The sequence below is a fragment of the Otolemur garnettii genome, unplaced genomic scaffold (genome assembly GCF_000181295.1).
Source record: "Otolemur garnettii isolate 467f Iridium unplaced genomic scaffold, OtoGar3 scaffold00260, whole genome shotgun sequence".
Taxonomy (NCBI): domain Eukaryota; kingdom Metazoa; phylum Chordata; class Mammalia; order Primates; family Galagidae; genus Otolemur; species Otolemur garnettii.
This window is the reverse complement of record NW_003852655.1, coordinates 465,765-481,236: the sequence shown is the minus strand read 5'-3', so window position 1 is coordinate 481,236 and position 15,472 is coordinate 465,765. Positions and strand designations below refer to the sequence as shown.

The following is a 15,472-nucleotide window of genomic DNA, read 5'->3' as shown; positions in this document are numbered from 1 at the left end:
AGTAGGCCTGCTGGCTGGGCCTTGATTCCTAGTTAGGACCCAGAGGAGAGCCCTGCCTCTGAAGGCTCCTGTGGGGCTGGTCTCCCTGGCCTGGCATGGAACCTGGCACCCTGGGAATTGGACATATCTTATGTGGGGGAGGACTCCTGAGCCTGTCAGCAGGATGTGGGCTTCCTAGGCTTCAAGGTTTTCTAGAAGCTAAAGGGGTATTCAGGCCAGAGGCTGTAGCCAAAGCACGGCCCTTGGGCCAAATGCCTGAATATTCTCTGAGGTTAGTTCCTTCTCCCCCAGCACAAGGCAGGAAAGGGAGGGTGGGAACAGCTGGGGTGGGATTTGTGGGTGCTACTGACGGGGGAGCCTGTGGGGTTGAAGGTCCTTGGCTAGTGGGGTAGGAGAAGTTCAGATGGCTTAACGGGGGAGGTGAGGCACAAGTAGGTCTAACCTACCCTGAGGAGCAAGGCTCCCTGCGTGCACAGAGTCCTGAGCAAAGGGCCCAGCAGGTGCCAACATCACAGGGCAGGGCTGGGGGCCAGCTGGCTGCGTCTCTGGTGGCACCCACCCAGGACATGGCTTCTCATCAGGATGGGGCGTCCTCTGCCGGGGCTCCTTCTGCCTCTCCCAGGGCCACATAGCAGCAGAGGCTGTGGGCAGGGACACACGACAGGCAGGTTTCCCAATGGAGGGTCTGAGACCTAGCCCCGGGCAGTTGGCCCAGGGATGGCCTCTGGCCCCCTGCTAAGGCCTGGAGACTGACTCTGCCTGTTCTTGGGGCACCACCCCTGAAACGGAGGACCCGGCATCCAAGCAGCTGTCAACCTGGTGCTGGGGTCTTGTAAGCCATGCAAACCATGATCTGACTTCCCACAGGTGGAGCGGGAGATCGCCATCCTGAAGCTCATAGAGCACCCACATGTTCTGAAGCTGCACGACGTTTATGAAAACAAAAAATATTTGTAGGTATTGCTGGGTCTGCAGAGCTGGGGGTGTGGGGTGGGTGGCCAGATAGGCCGGGGGGGGGGAGCTGCTTCTCCCGACTGGCCTGTGGCCACCCTGAGGAGCTCACAGAGCCAACAGCTAGAGGCCAGTGGGGGTCGTGGCTAGCTGGGGCCTGGGGTTAAGAGAGGAGAGTTGGATCATGCCCCAACCCTGGACCCCGCACCCACCACAGCTATGGTGCCAACAGAAATCTTTGTGTGTCTAGGTGGGCCCAAGCGGGAGCCTCAGCAACTCTTGGGAGTGGCTGTGGTGGTCACTCACCTGGCAGAGCCCTCTGGGTGGGGACAGAGGAAAGGGCAACAGAGGTTGACCCTGGGGTCCTCCACCGTGCGGTCCTTGGGGTGCCATTGATGTCTACTTGGCCCTTGGCTTGCCCCCAGTTGAGCGCCTGGGAGGTGCCAAGCACCAAGAAGTCAGGAGCAGGTCGGGGGCTGTCCTGGTGGAAGGTCTGGGGCCTGTCTGAGGACCTGGCCATGCTCAGCCTTAACTACCCCTTGACATCAGTTGCCCCCCAGGCCTTGGCCTCCCACTTCTATGGGCCCAGTGCAGCCCCAAAGGCTGGTTGCCAGTTTGTAACAGCCAAAGAAAAAAGAAGGATGTGGAGCAGCCCTGCCACGGCAGGCCACTGTTTTCATCACTGTGGGCCTGGGGATGGGGACAGATGGGTCCTCAGCCCCTATGCCTGAGCAGTGGGGGACCGAGGTGATGGCTGAGGGCAGGAGTCAGGGTTCACACTTCCTCTGCTCCCACCTCCTGAGCCCACAAGCACCCATCTCAGAGCATCCTGGTGCCATTTGTGAGTTTGGGGTGGGGGTAGGGGCCCAGAGAGGCCCCATCCACACTATGTAGGGATCAGTCACTTCTATGCTTCTGTGTAGTGGGGACTGCACTGCAGGGGGCTCAGGGCCAGCAAAGGCCTGGGATGGAGCAGGAAGGAGCCGGGGCAGGGTGTCCAGTGCCCTTGCTGGGGCCACAGCCCAGTGCAGCCCCGCATCCAGCTGCCAGGGCACAACCCCCAGCCAGCATCTGGGCTTTGCTGAGCCCTGGGCCCCCACCCGCCCACGCCAGGACCAGCCCCCTGCTGAGATCCCACCCAGGGGCCCAGCTCTGCTCCACAGCTGTCCTGAGTGTGCTATGGCCCTAACATCCAGTCCTGCAGCCCTCACAGGAGCCGCCCTTCTGTCAGCCATGTGACCAAGACCCCATGGCTGGCTCCTCCCCATGCACCCCAGGCAGGGAGACTGTAGTCTCTTCTTATATGGCCTATAGGGAGGCCCCACCAGACACCCCATAACCCTGTCAGGAACACACACACCATATAGCCTCCCCAGGGAGCCCCTGCCTCACACTGCTGGTGCCTGCAGGCATGAGGTCCTCACTCTGCAGACCCAGGCACAGGAAACTGTTAAGCCTCCTGGACAATGCCCCCCGCTTGGGCCCAAGGCATAGGCCACATGCAGCTAGAAAGCCCAAGGCTGCTGGGCGGCGCCTGTGGCTCAGTGGGTAGGGCGCCTGCCCCATATACCAAGAGTGGCAGGTTCGAGCCCGGCCCTGGCCAAACTGCAACAAAAGATAGCTGAGCATTGTGGTGGGTGCCCGTGGTCCATCTACTTGGGAGGCTCAGGCAAGAGAAGCGCCTAAGCCCAGGAGTTGGAGGTTGCTGTGAGCTGTGTGACGCCACGGCACTCTACTGAGGGCTATAAAGTGAGACTGTGTCTCAAAAAAAAGAAAGCCCAAGGCTGTCCCTAGTCTGCAGACTTGCACTGGCCCACTTCTGCTGAGGGACAGCTCTGCCCTGGCAGCTGACTCCCTCCTTCCCCCAGAGCCCATGCAAACTCCTATTTCCCAAAATCCCCACCAAGGGACCACCTAGGCGACTTCACCATCTGAAGTCTGACCTGCTCCAAGACCCTAGCCTGGGTGGCCAGGGAGGACCTGGGGGTGACAGTTCCAGCTAAGGCTCCTCTGGGGCCCCATGGCCAGACTGTAGCACAGCTGGGCACATGGGACATCTGCCTCCCACCAGGTACCTGGTGCTAGAACATGTGTCTGGAGGGGAGCTCTTTGACTACCTGGTGAAGAAGGGCCGGCTGACCCCCAAAGAGGCCAGAAAGTTCTTCCGGCAGATCATTTCAGCACTGGACTTCTGCCACAGCCACTCCATATGGTGCGATCCCTGCCCTGGTCCCTCCCCCAGGGACCCCTTCCCCAGGGTCTCTCCCCAGGTACCCTTCCCCCAGGTGCCTCCATCCTTCTGGCATCCCCTCCCTCAGGAATCCCTGTCCTCTAGGCATCCCTGTTCCCCAGGCGCCTTATCCTCCAAGCATCCCCCTCCCTCACTCTTTCCCCTGCAAAGGACAGTGGACCTTTGCCAACATCCCATGGTTCTCAGGAAGGTTGTGCCAGGTCCCCCCCCCCCAACCAGGGTTGTAGGATGCCCCTTAGCATTTACAGGGGCCCAGCAAGGCCTGTGGGGTCATTCACAGCAGATTTGGTGGGAACAGAAGCCCTGGGCTGGCTGAGGCTACCAGGATGCTGCCCAAGAATCAGGTCTTCTGGTCCAGACAGGCAGCTTCTGATTGGCTGCCTGTGATATCACCAGCCTGTGCTGCCATTGGCTGCTGGAGTTTGGGGCGGGGCATGGCTCTGGGCTGGGGTCTCCCAGGCCACAACCGGCCAGGTCAGCTCTCTGAACTCCCCAGCCACAGGGATTTGAAGCCTGAGAACCTTCTGCTGGACGAGAAGAACAACATCCGGGTTGCAGACTTCGGCATGGCGTCCCTGCAGGTGGGCGACAGCCTGCTGGAGACTAGCTGCGGGTGAGTGGGGCCACTGCCACACTGCACAGTCTACAGCAAGGTTGGGTAGACACTGCAGCCTGAGGCCTGACCAACCCCACCTCTGGCACCCTGCAGCCTCCCTTGTACAAGTAGGAGGGTGAGGCAAACGGCCACAGCTGCCCTGGACACCCTGCCCAGCCCAAGGCTCCTGGCCCTGCCAGGTTAAGGCTGGGACAGGCTTCCATCTGCATACTCACTCTCGGCCATGGGGCACAGACAACCTTGAGTGCAGTGGCCTCCAGACCTAGTCTCCCCCAAGGAGCCTGTGAGGGTCTGGCCCCACTATACAGTGTGCCTGGGGTGCGAGAACAGGTCCAGGCGGGACAGGTGGCTAGGTGTGGTGATGAGTCCTGAACCTCTGTTCCCAGCCTGTCCCCAACCTACTTCTTTTGCTTTCAGGTCCCCCCACTATGCCTGCCCGGAGGTGATCCGAGTGAGTAGCCAGCTGATGCCCTTGGGGCCACAGGCCAATCCCACTGGGCAAGACCCTGGGGCCTGAGTCCTTCCCAGACCCTCTGCCCTGTCCCCTAAAACCTTGAGCTCTGTGCCTACCAATACCCTCGACGCTGCCATCCATAGGGGGAGAAGTACGACGGCCGCAAGGCAGATGTGTGGAGCTGCGGTGTGATCCTGTTTGCCTTGCTGGTGGTGAGCCCAGACCCCATGCTACCCTGGTGGGACCCACGCTTTCTACCCTGCTCAACCCCATCCCAGCTGCCCCAGCCGCCCCAGCCGGGCAACCAGGCCCCGCCCAATTCCACCAGCCCCCCGCCCCAGCCGGCCGAGCTCTGGCCCTGCCCAGCCCCACCTGGCCAGGCCACGCCTCACCCCAACCTAAGCCCAGCTCTGTGCCTGCGCCCTCTGACCACCACCGCCTGCAGGGAGCGCTGCCCTTTGACGACGACAACCTTCGGCAGCTACTGGAGAAGGTCAAGCGGGGTGTGTTCCACATGCCACACTTCATCCCGCCCGACTGCCAGAGCCTGCTGCGGGGCATGATTGAGGTGGACGCTGCACGGCGCCTCACGGTGCGTCCTGCCCTTCTTGGCCATCCCCTGTGCCCTCCCCATGCCGAGGCCTCTGCCAGGGCCCTAGGGCTTCAGTTTAACAGGTGTGGCTGGGTGTCCCCACCTATGTCTGAGTGTGGTGCCCAGGTCCGTGTGTGGGGGTGTCTGCAGTTGTGGGGGGCAGTCCTGCAGGTGTGTAAGATCATTGTGCAGGTGTGTGGGGACATGTCCAGAGGTGTGTGGCCTTGCTCATGTGTGGAGACACATATACTGGTGTGTGGGGACATGTCTACAGGTGTGTGAAGTGTTGTCAAGGTGTGTGGAGACGGGTCTACATGCCCACAGGTGTGAAGCATTGCCCAGGTACGTGTGTGGTCATGTCTGCAGGTGGGGTATGTCTGTAAGGAGGGAGGCATCCTGCAGGTGTGTAGGGTCATTGTGCAGGTGTGTGAAGACAGGTTTACAGGTGTGTAGGGACATGTATACAGGTATGTGGGGCATTGCTCAGGTGTATGGGGACATGTCCACAGGTTTGTGAGGTGTTCCTGAGGTGTGTGGGGACGTGTCCATAGGTATGGGGGGCATTGCCCAGGTGTTATGCAGGTGTATGTGCAGGGGCGTTGCCCAGGTATGTGGGGAGTTTGTCCAGGTGTGAGTGGTCTGCACAGGTGTGTGTGCGCAGGCATGTGTGAGTTTGTTCCAGGTCTATGTTTTGGTACATATGTAGGTATATGTAGGTATGTGCCTGGGTATGTGGGGTTGGGTGTGTCCACAGATGGGTGACAGACCTGTGCCTGTGAGTGTGCTATGGCAATGGTGACCCCTGTTACTGCCATCCTGCCTCTGGATACTCTTGGGGCAAGACCTCAGGCAGTGTAAATGGTTTCTGAGTGGCTCCATCACTTGTGGAGTGGGCACCGGGCCAGTTCTGCAGTGGGGGGCAGTCCTGCAGGTGTGTAAGATCATTGTGCAGGTGTGTGGGGACACGTCCAGAGGTGTGTGGCCTTGCTCACGTGTGGAGACACATATACTGGTGTGTGGGGACATGTCTACAGGTGTGTAGAGTGTTGTCAAGGTGTGTGGGGACGGGTCTACATGCCCACAAGTGTAGACCCCTGCCGACCCATGCCGGCTTCCTCCAGGGCTGTCCAGTGTCAGGACAGTAGTTGCCTTCTACCCCGTGAGCTGCCCCCGAGTCAGGGTGGGGAGAAGGGGCCTCCTGCTCGCACCTGCACCCAGCTCTGCCCTGCCACACAGGTGGGCCAGGTGCCCAGCTTCAGCTCCTTCTGGCTGCTCCCTGCTTCCTGCCTTGGGTCCCTCCTGGAGCCCATGGGCAGCATAGGTGACTGTGCCTGCTGTGGCTCCAGCTGCCCTGCCTCACCTCCCCCCTACCCAGGCCCTTGCCCTGCCTGGCAACCCTTCCCGACTTCTTTCCTGCCCTAGACCCTCATTTCCTCCTCCACGTGGAGTGCAGGGCAGGGTGCTGGCCAGCCTGTGGGACACAGCTTGGCCTGCCCTCCCCTTTCGCTCTCCACACCCTCCCCTCACTTCCTCCTCTATACTAACTCCTGTTTCTCTTTCCTTGTAGCTAGAGCACATTCAGAAACACATATGGTATATGTAAGTAGCTCTTCACCCACTAATCATCTGCTTGCCTGTCGCTGTGGCCTGGAGGCCCTGCCAGGGGCACTGGGGGAGGGTGCAGGCCAGTGCAGGCCTGCCCCCACCCCGGCCCTCGGCCTGTGCGGGGTGCGGGGGTGCGGGCAGGACGCAGGAGGCCTGCAGGGCCGGGTGCAGGGAGAGCGGTAGGACCTGGGACCAGGCCTGGGCAGCCTCCCACCCTCCGGCCTGCCGCCTCAGGATGGGGAGGAGGAACCTCAGCCAGGCCACAGGGAATGATGGACAGTGGGGTCTATGTCCACAGAGGAGGCAAGAACGAGCCGGAGCCTGAGCAGCCTGTGCCCCGCAAGGTGCAGATCCGCTCCCTGCCCAGCCTGGATGACATCGACCCAGATGTGCTGGACAGCATGCACTCGCTGGGCTGCTTCCGGGACCGCAACAAGCTGCTGCAGGACCTGCTGTCCGAGGAGTGCGTGGGGACCTCATGGGGGCGGGAGGGCGACTACTGGGCATGAGGGCACATGTGCCAGCACCCACGCCTCTCCTGATGCAGGGAGAACCAGGAGAAGATGATTTACTTCCTCCTCCTGGACCGAAAGGAGAGGTACCCGAGCCAGGAGGACGAAGACCTGCCCCCCCGGAACGAGATAGGTATGGCCCACGAGCCTGGCCCTGCACCCCAAGGGCCAGGGCCACCTGCATGACCCCCATCTGTGCACAGACCCTCCCCGGAAGCGTGTGGACTCACCGATGCTGAACCGCCATGGCAAGCGGCGGCCAGAGCGTAAATCCATGGAGGTGCTCAGTGTGACAGACGGTGGCTCCCCAGTGCCTGCACGGAGAGCCATCGAGATGGCCCAGCACAGCCAGAGGTATGTGGTGTCCCCTTCCTGGGTTAGGTTACAGCCCACACCCCTCACGGGCTGCCTTGGTTGACATCTGCCCACTGGTCTGGATCCAGGCTAAGGCCACTGTGTGGGGCAGGGCTGCAGGAGACTTTGGGGCTGGCTTATGGCTGCTGCCTCTGGTGGGGTCACTGCCACCTCCCCAGCCCCTAAGCTGTGTCAAGTGTGGGAGCTGAGGGTCTTTGCTGCAGGGCTAGCCACTGGCAGTGGGCAATGTGGGGTGGTAGTTGCTCTGTCCTATTCTGGGACTGCCCTCCGTACCCCCAAGGCAAGTACCGCTGTGCAGAGTAAGTGGCTATTTCCTACTGCTCTCGGGGCATGAGGAACACAGAGCCCTGGACCTGCCTGAGGCAGCTGTAGACCTGTGTACTGCACCCTGGGGGGTGTAGCCAAAGGAGGGCCAAGGCCTAACTGGGCATCTGCCATGGGCAGCTATTGTGTGGAGGGCCAGGCTAGTGCCTGGCTGGGGGCCAGACACTGTGACCCCTCAGCGTAGGCAACTGGGCTCAAGAAGTTGGGGCTGGGAGGCCTGGGGCTGGAGGGGCTGGATCCACAGGAAGCTGGTCTCATCCTCTTGTCCCTCTGTCCACCCAAGGTCCAGCAGTCCCTTGCTGAAGGCCCTCAGTGCCACAGCCTGTGGTGTGCTAGGGAAGATGTCAGGCCAGGCCACACTGGGCTCTGGGGGATTGTCCTGGGCACACAAGCATCAGGGCCCTCTGTCCCCCAGAAGCTCTAGCTCCCCCTCTGGAAGGGGCCCTCGGGAGAGAAGAGTCTGAGCCCCATACTGTGTCCTCAGGTCTCGATCCATCAGTGGAGCCTCCTCAGGCCTGTCCACAAGCCCACTCAGCAGCCCCCGGGTGAGTGACCACAGCTAGTCCCAGGCTACAGGGCTGCGTCCCTCCACCTCTTGAGTGTGCCAGGGTGGGGGGACAGGCTGCTGCGGCCCTGCCAGGAAGCAGTCCCCACTGTGCAGAGGCTTGGGGCTTGGGCTGCTCTCGCTAACTGCACGTTTTTTTTTGTTTTGTTTTGTTTTCTCGTCCGTCACTTGTTTTCCTTTGTGGCAACCCTACCCCCCACACCTGCTGCTTCCCCATGGCCGTCTGACCCTGCTCACATGCATCTGGTCCGGGGCATGTGCATGCGTGTGCATGTGGCGGGTGGGCCGGGCCTCACACCTACTGCTTGCTGCCTGTGTCCCTGTAGCCTGTTAGAAAGTTTGTTCTGCCCCCCCCACTCCCCACACCGGCCTTTGTGGCCTGCCCCCCAGCCACCTCCATGGAGCCCGAAGCTTGTCGAAGCACCTCACGGCCCGGACACGTCCTCCTTCCACGGCCCAACCCCAAGACCCAGACCTTGCCGTGCAAGGCCAAGCTGACCGACAGGCCTCTGCAGGGCACCAAGTCCAACCCACTCCCGGCCAGCACCCAGGCCTGGCCTCCCACCACCAGCCTGGGGCCCACCCAGCTCCCACTCACCGGGACTGAACCAAACACCAAATCTATCCCCACCATACAGGTGACCCCTCACCCCTCACCAAGGGGCAGTCCCCTCCCTACCCCTAAGGGGACGCCTGTCCACACGCCAAAGGAGAGCCCAGCTGGTACACCCAACCCCACACCGCCGTCCAGCCCCAGTGTTGGAGGAGTGCCCTGGAGGACGCGGCTCAACTCTATTAAGAACAGCTTCCTGGGGTCACCCCGTTTCCACCGCCGGAAACTGCAGGGTGAGCCCACGCAGGGGGCTCCAGACAAAGCAGGGGTGGGGAGAGAGCCTGCCGTGGTTGGGGCATCAGAGGCAGCTGCCAACTCTGAGAACATCCAGCACCTGCCCCGCAGCCTCCACATACCTGTGTCCTTGACGGCGTGGGGCAGTAGGCTCTGTCCACTAGGTGCAGCTAGAACCTCTGGGTGTTTATGTGTCCCTGAGCCTCCCACTGAGCATGTCACAAGCCAGGCCCAGCGGAGAGGCACTCCCATAGTGTGGGTGCTGGTTGACTGCAGACCCTGTGGCATGGTGCTGAGGGCCAGCAGACACTGGCTTGCCTCGTCTGGGGTTGGCCCGAGCCCAGAGAAGGCTCAGCCCACCTTCATTACCAGAGGCTCCCACGGCCCTTCAGTGGCCAGGAGCCAGGAGGGTGGGGGGATGGGGAACCTTTGTCCCTGGGCTGGTGGGCTCCTAAAGACCCTGCCTCAGTGCAAGGTGGCCCGGGGCAGGGAGGCAGCACACTCACTGGGCCTCCCCCCATCCCACGTGCAGTCCCAACACCGGAGGAGATGTCCAATCTGACCCCGGAGTCGTCCCCAGAGTAAGTGGTCTCTGCTTAGGGTCTGACACCAGGTAGCTGGGGAGGGAGGAGACAGACAGAGCTCCTGCATGTCCTCCTGGGTCCCTCTGCCTCTCGCAAGGAGTGCCTTCCTCTTGCTGCCAGGTCCCTTCCAGCTCTGCTACTGGGGGCCCAGTGGGAGGTGCCCAACTCAGGAGCCACTGCCCCGGGGGACTGGAGTTGGCTGAAGCTGAGTGTGGGGCACTGGGCAAAGTCCCCAAGGCCGGGGCTCCCCCTGGGCAGAAACAGGGGCTCTTAGGGATGGTCAGGTCTTCAGGAGGGGGAAGGACTGGTGATGGGACAGCAGGACCTGGCGGGAACACGTGGCAGATGACAGATGGCCTTGGCAGAATCCAGATGTGGACGGGGCTGGGAGTAGGTGCAGGGCAGGGTGGGCTGGCTGGAAGCCTGGTTCCTACCTTTCTGAGCCTGGGACTCAGCAACATGCAAGAGGAAGCCGTGGAGGACACAGCCGCAGACTTTGGACACTAAGATATCCCAGGCTGCCTGCCCAGGTGTCTTCCCTTCCTGATGTCCAGCCCCTCCACGATGGCCCTTGCAGTGGGGCAGTGTCTCAGTGGCTGACAGTGTATACACATGAACACACAGGTGAACCCATGCAGGGCAGCAGCAAGGAGCAGTGGCTAAGCTAGGGGTGCAGGGGCCTTGGACAAGTGACCTCAGGAAACAGCCAAAGGGAGAGACCTTAATCCTGCCCTTGGTGCTAAACAAGGGCCTGTCAGGAAGCTGCTTGTTCTACACCAAGCCCTCCAGGAGCATCGTCTGTATTTGAGGACTGGCGTCCCACGGATCTGGACTTTCTGGGCCAGCTGGACCACCCCTGGGTAGGCACAGAGTGAGCCCCGAGGCCCTTGGTTCAAGACATCACATCACATCAACCAAAGCTGTGGTTCCTGCTGCTGCCAAGTGCTTTCACAAGCTCAGAAGAGTTGGGACAGATGCCCAGTTGCATGGAGCCAGCCCAGTGGCCCATGCCTCCTCCCTACTCCTGAGGGTCCAGCACAATTCTCCTGCCAACAGCTGCTCCTCCCGAAGACAAACTCACTGTCCATCACACATGCTCCAGCCCTGCTCCAGCCTAGCTTTCCAGACACTAGCCGGCCCATGTGCGTGTTTCCACATTAGGAGCCAGTTCCTGAGGTTGTCAGAGATATGTAGCCTGGGAACCCAGGTGAGGCCTGACGTGGAGTCTGGACTTTGCAGGCTGGAGCTCAGGCAGTTTGCTGGTTGCAGTCTTTTTTTTTTTTTTGGCTATAGTTGTTGTTTGGTAGGCCCAGGCTGGATTCGAACCCACTAGTTCTGGTATATGTGGCTGGCACCTTAGCCAGTTGAGCTACAGGCACAGAGCCTCCTTGTTGCAGTCTTGAGGGAATTCTTCCTTTTCTGGGAACCCTCAGTCTTTTCCTCTTAAACCCTTCAACTGATGGGACACAGCCTACCTGCCACCAGAGTGGCCAGCATGGCTCAGAGGCACCTGGGCCAGGCGCTGGTTCTCTAAAATGCCTTCATACTAACATCTGGATGGTGTTTACCCATTGGGCCCACCACCACACGCCTGCGCTCTCAGATGCTGGACTGTGTTTGACAAATGCCACCCTACCAGGTCCCAAAGTACAAAAAAAATAAGGTTTTTATCAGTTTTCTTTGGTCACCTTTATCAAGGGAGGAACATACAGAAACTCCCATCTGTGGTTTCCTGAACCACCTGGAGACTTTGAGTTCCTCAAGCAGGAGGTCGTGATACGGGGCTGGTGTGTGGCAGTGCCAAGAAGGCCAAGATGGCCAAGCACCAACTGGTATTCCAGACACGGGTATGGTCTCATGGCCTTCTCCCAGTCCCTGCCTCTTTGGAGCCTGGCCCCCAACCTCGGTGGAACATAAGATTAGTAGAGCCCAGGTCACATGTCCATGCTGTAGCTTCAAGGGAAGTCTGTTGGATGTATTAGTTAGCTATGACCATGTGACAAACTGTCCAGAGCTTTAGCAGTTCAAACAACACTCAACCATCTCGCAGCTTCCGTGGGTCAAGAATCTGGGCATGGCTCTGCTGGGCACAATGCTGTGGGGACTACAGTCAACACCAGGCTGCTTCCAAGTTCCATGTGTGGGTGGGATGCAGATCCTTGTGGGCTGTTGGGCAGGGCCTCCATGCCATGTCAGTGGGCAGCTGGCCAGCCAGATGTGAGTGAACAGCCTGTGACCTCACTCAGAGTGACACTCCCTCATACTTCCCAAACCCTCCTGGTTGGAGGCAAGTCACAGGCCTCACTTGGGGGAGCCATGGGGGCACCTGGGATACCAGCATTAGCCCTGCCCCCACAGGGTATCCCCAGGCTTAGAGATGGGCGGCAAGCCAGAAGGATGGCACACAGTAGGAGAGCTGCACACAGGTGGGGGCTGGGGCAGGGGCATGAGCACCAAGGCTGGCAGGCAAACAGGTGGGGCTGTGTCAGGCTGGGGAGCTGTGCAGGGACAGGTGAGTACTGTAGCAGGTCACACCATCCCTGGATGGGATGGCCCATCACAAGGGCCTCTGGGCACCGAGGGCCATGTGGCTGTGGTGGGATCTGGGCAGACCAACTCTTCCCCTGCCAGATCTGGAGGTCTAGGGGCAGGGGCAGCAGGGCATGGTAGCCATGCAGGACGGGAGTACAGCCCTGGGGAGTGAGGAGACCCTTGGGTGGGAGGGGCACAGCTCCCCAGCCCCTCAGTATGGCACTGACCACAATACTCTGAAGCTCAACAGGCGCAGCAGAGCAGAGCCTGGTAGCTGGTTAGAGAACCAAGGTTAGGCCAGGGACAGGTTCAGGTGTTTGGATTTGGGGTGGTGCATATGGATTAGGGCCTTTTGTGTTGGAGTCAGGGAATCGGGGTTAGAGTGCTCACATTTGGGTTAGAGTATTTGGCTGTGTTAGGGTTTGGGGACAGGGTTAAGATGCTTGGGGATTTTGGGGGGGTTGGGTGTGGGCATTTTGGGTCAGGTAGGGTGTTGGGCATTTAGGTTAGGGTGTGGGTTAGGGTTAAGGCATTTGGGATAAGGTCGGAATGTTCAGGGCAGAGCTTGGTTGGGGCTGTGGAGAGAGATGCCCCATCTCAGTGGACTTGGGTGCTCAGTGCCCCGGCCCAGGTCAGGGCAGTGGGGGTGTGCGCCAGGCCCCCCCACACTGCCCATAGCACCTTGTTCCCATGTCCAGGCTGGCCAAGAAGTCCTGGTTTGGCAACTTCATCACGCTGGAGAAGGAGGAGCAGATCTTTGTGGTCATCAAAGACAAGCCTCTCAGCTCCATCAAGGCTGACATCGTGCATGCCTTCCTGTCGGTGAGCCATGCCAGCAGGACCATGGACGTCCACTATCTGTGTGCCTCCCTCCACCAGCCAAGCACTCTCTCCTGCCCACCTTGGGCTTCCGGGGCCCCAACACCTCCCTGAGATCCAGGGTGACACAGGCAGCACACATCTCAGAGGGAGGGGACAGCAGAGGCATGACTGTGACTCATAGGACTTTGTATGGGTGCTGCTGCCCTTGGGTAGACACCCAGCCCTAGCTCCGTCTCCTAACCCCGAGTTCACCTCCAAGCTGAGCTGGCCTCTGCCTGCCAATCCTGGTGGCACCCCATAGGGTGGGCTGTGCGCCACGCCTTGGTGGGCTTCATTTATTTTTGCTGGGGATCTCTGGCATATGAAGAGCAGAAAAGGATGTTAAAGCCCCCAACCCCCAGGACTGCCACATGCTGGCACCTGGCTGGGGAAGTCGCCCTGTCCCAGGATGGCCCCCTCTGGGCAGCGGGCTGCTGGCACATATGGCAGGAGCAGACCAGAACATGTGTAGTAGCCTCTCTAGCATAGGGCTGGCCTCACCATGGTCCCTTGGGGTTCCCTCCATTTCTCCGCCTGCAGCCTACTGGCATCCTTGGGCCTCCACTGTGGCCTGACACCCTTCCCTCCACCCACGTCCCCAGTGTCGTCCTGGGCATCAGAGCCCTGTGTGCTGGGGGACCAAGTTCAATTGCACATTATCCAGGCAGAAGACCACTGTCCCCATACATGGCAGAAAGCAGGGAGTTCCAGACCCCTCCCTCCCATCCCATCCCATCCCATGTCTAAGGCTCTCTGACAAAGCCTGCCTCCTGTTCTGCCTGCCTGTGTTCAATCTGTGTGGGAAACCCCCAGCCTGCCTGGAGGGACTCCCCATGCCCACCTGTAGGTCCCAGCCCTCATCCTCCTGGTGCCGGGGGCCCTAGAGAGTGGGGCTGGACATGCCTCCTCGCTGCTCTGTTGCTTACAAGAGGGCTGGAGCCACAGAGGTCTCGCTTACTCCACCCTGTCACTCTGCAGATCCCCAGCCTTGGTCACAGTGTCATCTCCCAGACAAGCTTCCGGGCTGAATACAAGGCAACTGGAGGCCCGGCCGTGTTCCAGAAGCCTGTAAAGTTCCAGGTGGACATTACCTACACAGAGGGTGGGGAGGCCCAGAAGGAGAATGGCATCTACTCCGTCACCTTCACTCTTCTTTCAGGTGAGCTGGTGGCCAGGGGGGCAGCCTCAGGCCCAGCCCTGCCCAGGGATGTAACGGTATGCCTCTCCCAGGCCCAAGCCGCCGCTTCAAGAGGGTGGTGGAGACCATCCAGGCCCAGCTGCTGAGCACACATGACCAGCCGGCGGCCCAGCACCTGGCAGGTGAGGGGCTCAGCTCGTCTGGTGCAGTGAGGACGGGAGGCATGACGACCTCAGGGAGCAGGGCCCCCTGCACAGTGGGCCTGGCCCACCTCTGCACTCCAGGGATGTAGGGCCAGCTGCACCACACTGAAAGGTGCCTCTTGTCCACTGTAGAACCCCCCCCGCCAGCGCCAGGACTAAGCTGGGGTGCTGGGCTTAAGGGCCAGAAGGTGGCCACCAGCTACGAGAGTAGCCTCTGACGCTGGCAGGTAAGGTATCCGGCCTGCCACCGGGGTGGGGAGGGGGCTGTGGGCAGGTCCTGAGAAGGGCACCCCATGCCCGCCTATAGGTCCCAGCCAGGACAGCCAAGCATGCCCCAGGCAGCCAGACCACCTGCTGGGCAGCCAGACATAGGGGCAGCTACACAGGCCCTGAGAGGGCACCTCCACCACAGCACCCCAGGAGGGCTGCAGTCTGCCCAGTGTGCTATAGCCCCCTAGCATTTCCTGACTGCCTGGACCTCTGTCTTAGGGCAGAGGGGCCTGAGGCTCAGCTAAAACAGGGCAAGTGGCTGCCCAGGTTCTGGCAGGGACAGGGTGCCACCTGCTCCCTTGGGCTGGCGTGCGGCAGGGCAGGTGCATGGGCTCAGTCTAGCACTTGTGAGCAGACATGCATCCCATGGCTGTACAGCTTGGGCGTCACTGTCAGTCATGCTAACCCTAACCTAACCCCAGCCTCCCTGAGCTCCTACAGTGGGTTAGGCCCTTAGTGGGCCCTTTTCCCAGCCTGTCTTCTTTATTAGGTGTGGCCTGCTGGGGTCACACCTGTGCTTCTGGGTGGGGTCATGGAGGCCGGAGCTGGCCCCACCCCCAACCCCACATCCTCATCCCACACTCATCCCATCACCTGTGGACTAACCCCCCAAACAGTCATCACCATTGGTGGGTGGAGGGCCCAAGGGCCCAAAGAGTGGCCCTGGAAATGGGTGGGTGTGGTGGCAGGGGATTGGGGCAGGTCCCCAGGCAGCAGTGGGTGTGGTCATACGGCAGAGGCTGCAGAAGCTGTGCTGTCAACCCATAGTGACCTCTGGCTCCTTGAGCCTTT

General features: G+C 60.6%; 1 protein-coding gene across 4 annotated transcripts in view; it reads left to right on the top strand.

The window, feature by feature from the left end:
* BRSK2 (BR serine/threonine kinase 2) overlaps positions 1-15,472 on the top strand; it is a 48,349-nt gene that overhangs the window by 30,256 nt on the left and 2,621 nt on the right. For 3 of the 4 annotated variants that reach the window (XM_012813343.2, XM_003802764.1, XM_012813341.1), the window contains exons 3-18: positions 868-953; positions 3,023-3,163; positions 3,699-3,815; positions 4,236-4,269; positions 4,416-4,484; positions 4,718-4,864; positions 6,432-6,463; positions 6,768-6,932; positions 7,017-7,114; positions 7,185-7,335; positions 8,165-8,225; positions 8,884-9,091; positions 9,625-9,673; positions 12,907-13,030; positions 14,048-14,228; positions 14,300-14,389. In XM_012813343.2, the coding sequence (XP_012668797.1) occupies positions 868-953; positions 3,023-3,163; positions 3,699-3,815; positions 4,236-4,269; positions 4,416-4,484; positions 4,718-4,864; positions 6,432-6,463; positions 6,768-6,932; positions 7,017-7,114; positions 7,185-7,335; positions 8,165-8,225; positions 8,884-9,091; positions 9,625-9,673; positions 12,907-13,030; positions 14,048-14,228; positions 14,300-14,389 (1,753 nt within the window). Of the gene's footprint in view, positions 1-867; positions 954-3,022; positions 3,164-3,698; positions 3,816-4,235; positions 4,270-4,415; positions 4,485-4,717; positions 4,865-6,431; positions 6,464-6,767; positions 6,933-7,016; positions 7,115-7,184; positions 7,336-8,164; positions 8,226-8,883; positions 9,092-9,624; positions 9,674-12,906; positions 13,031-14,047; positions 14,229-14,299; positions 14,390-14,542; positions 14,638-15,472 lie in introns of all 4 variants that reach the window. The other variant, XM_012813342.1, reaches the window with a different exon arrangement.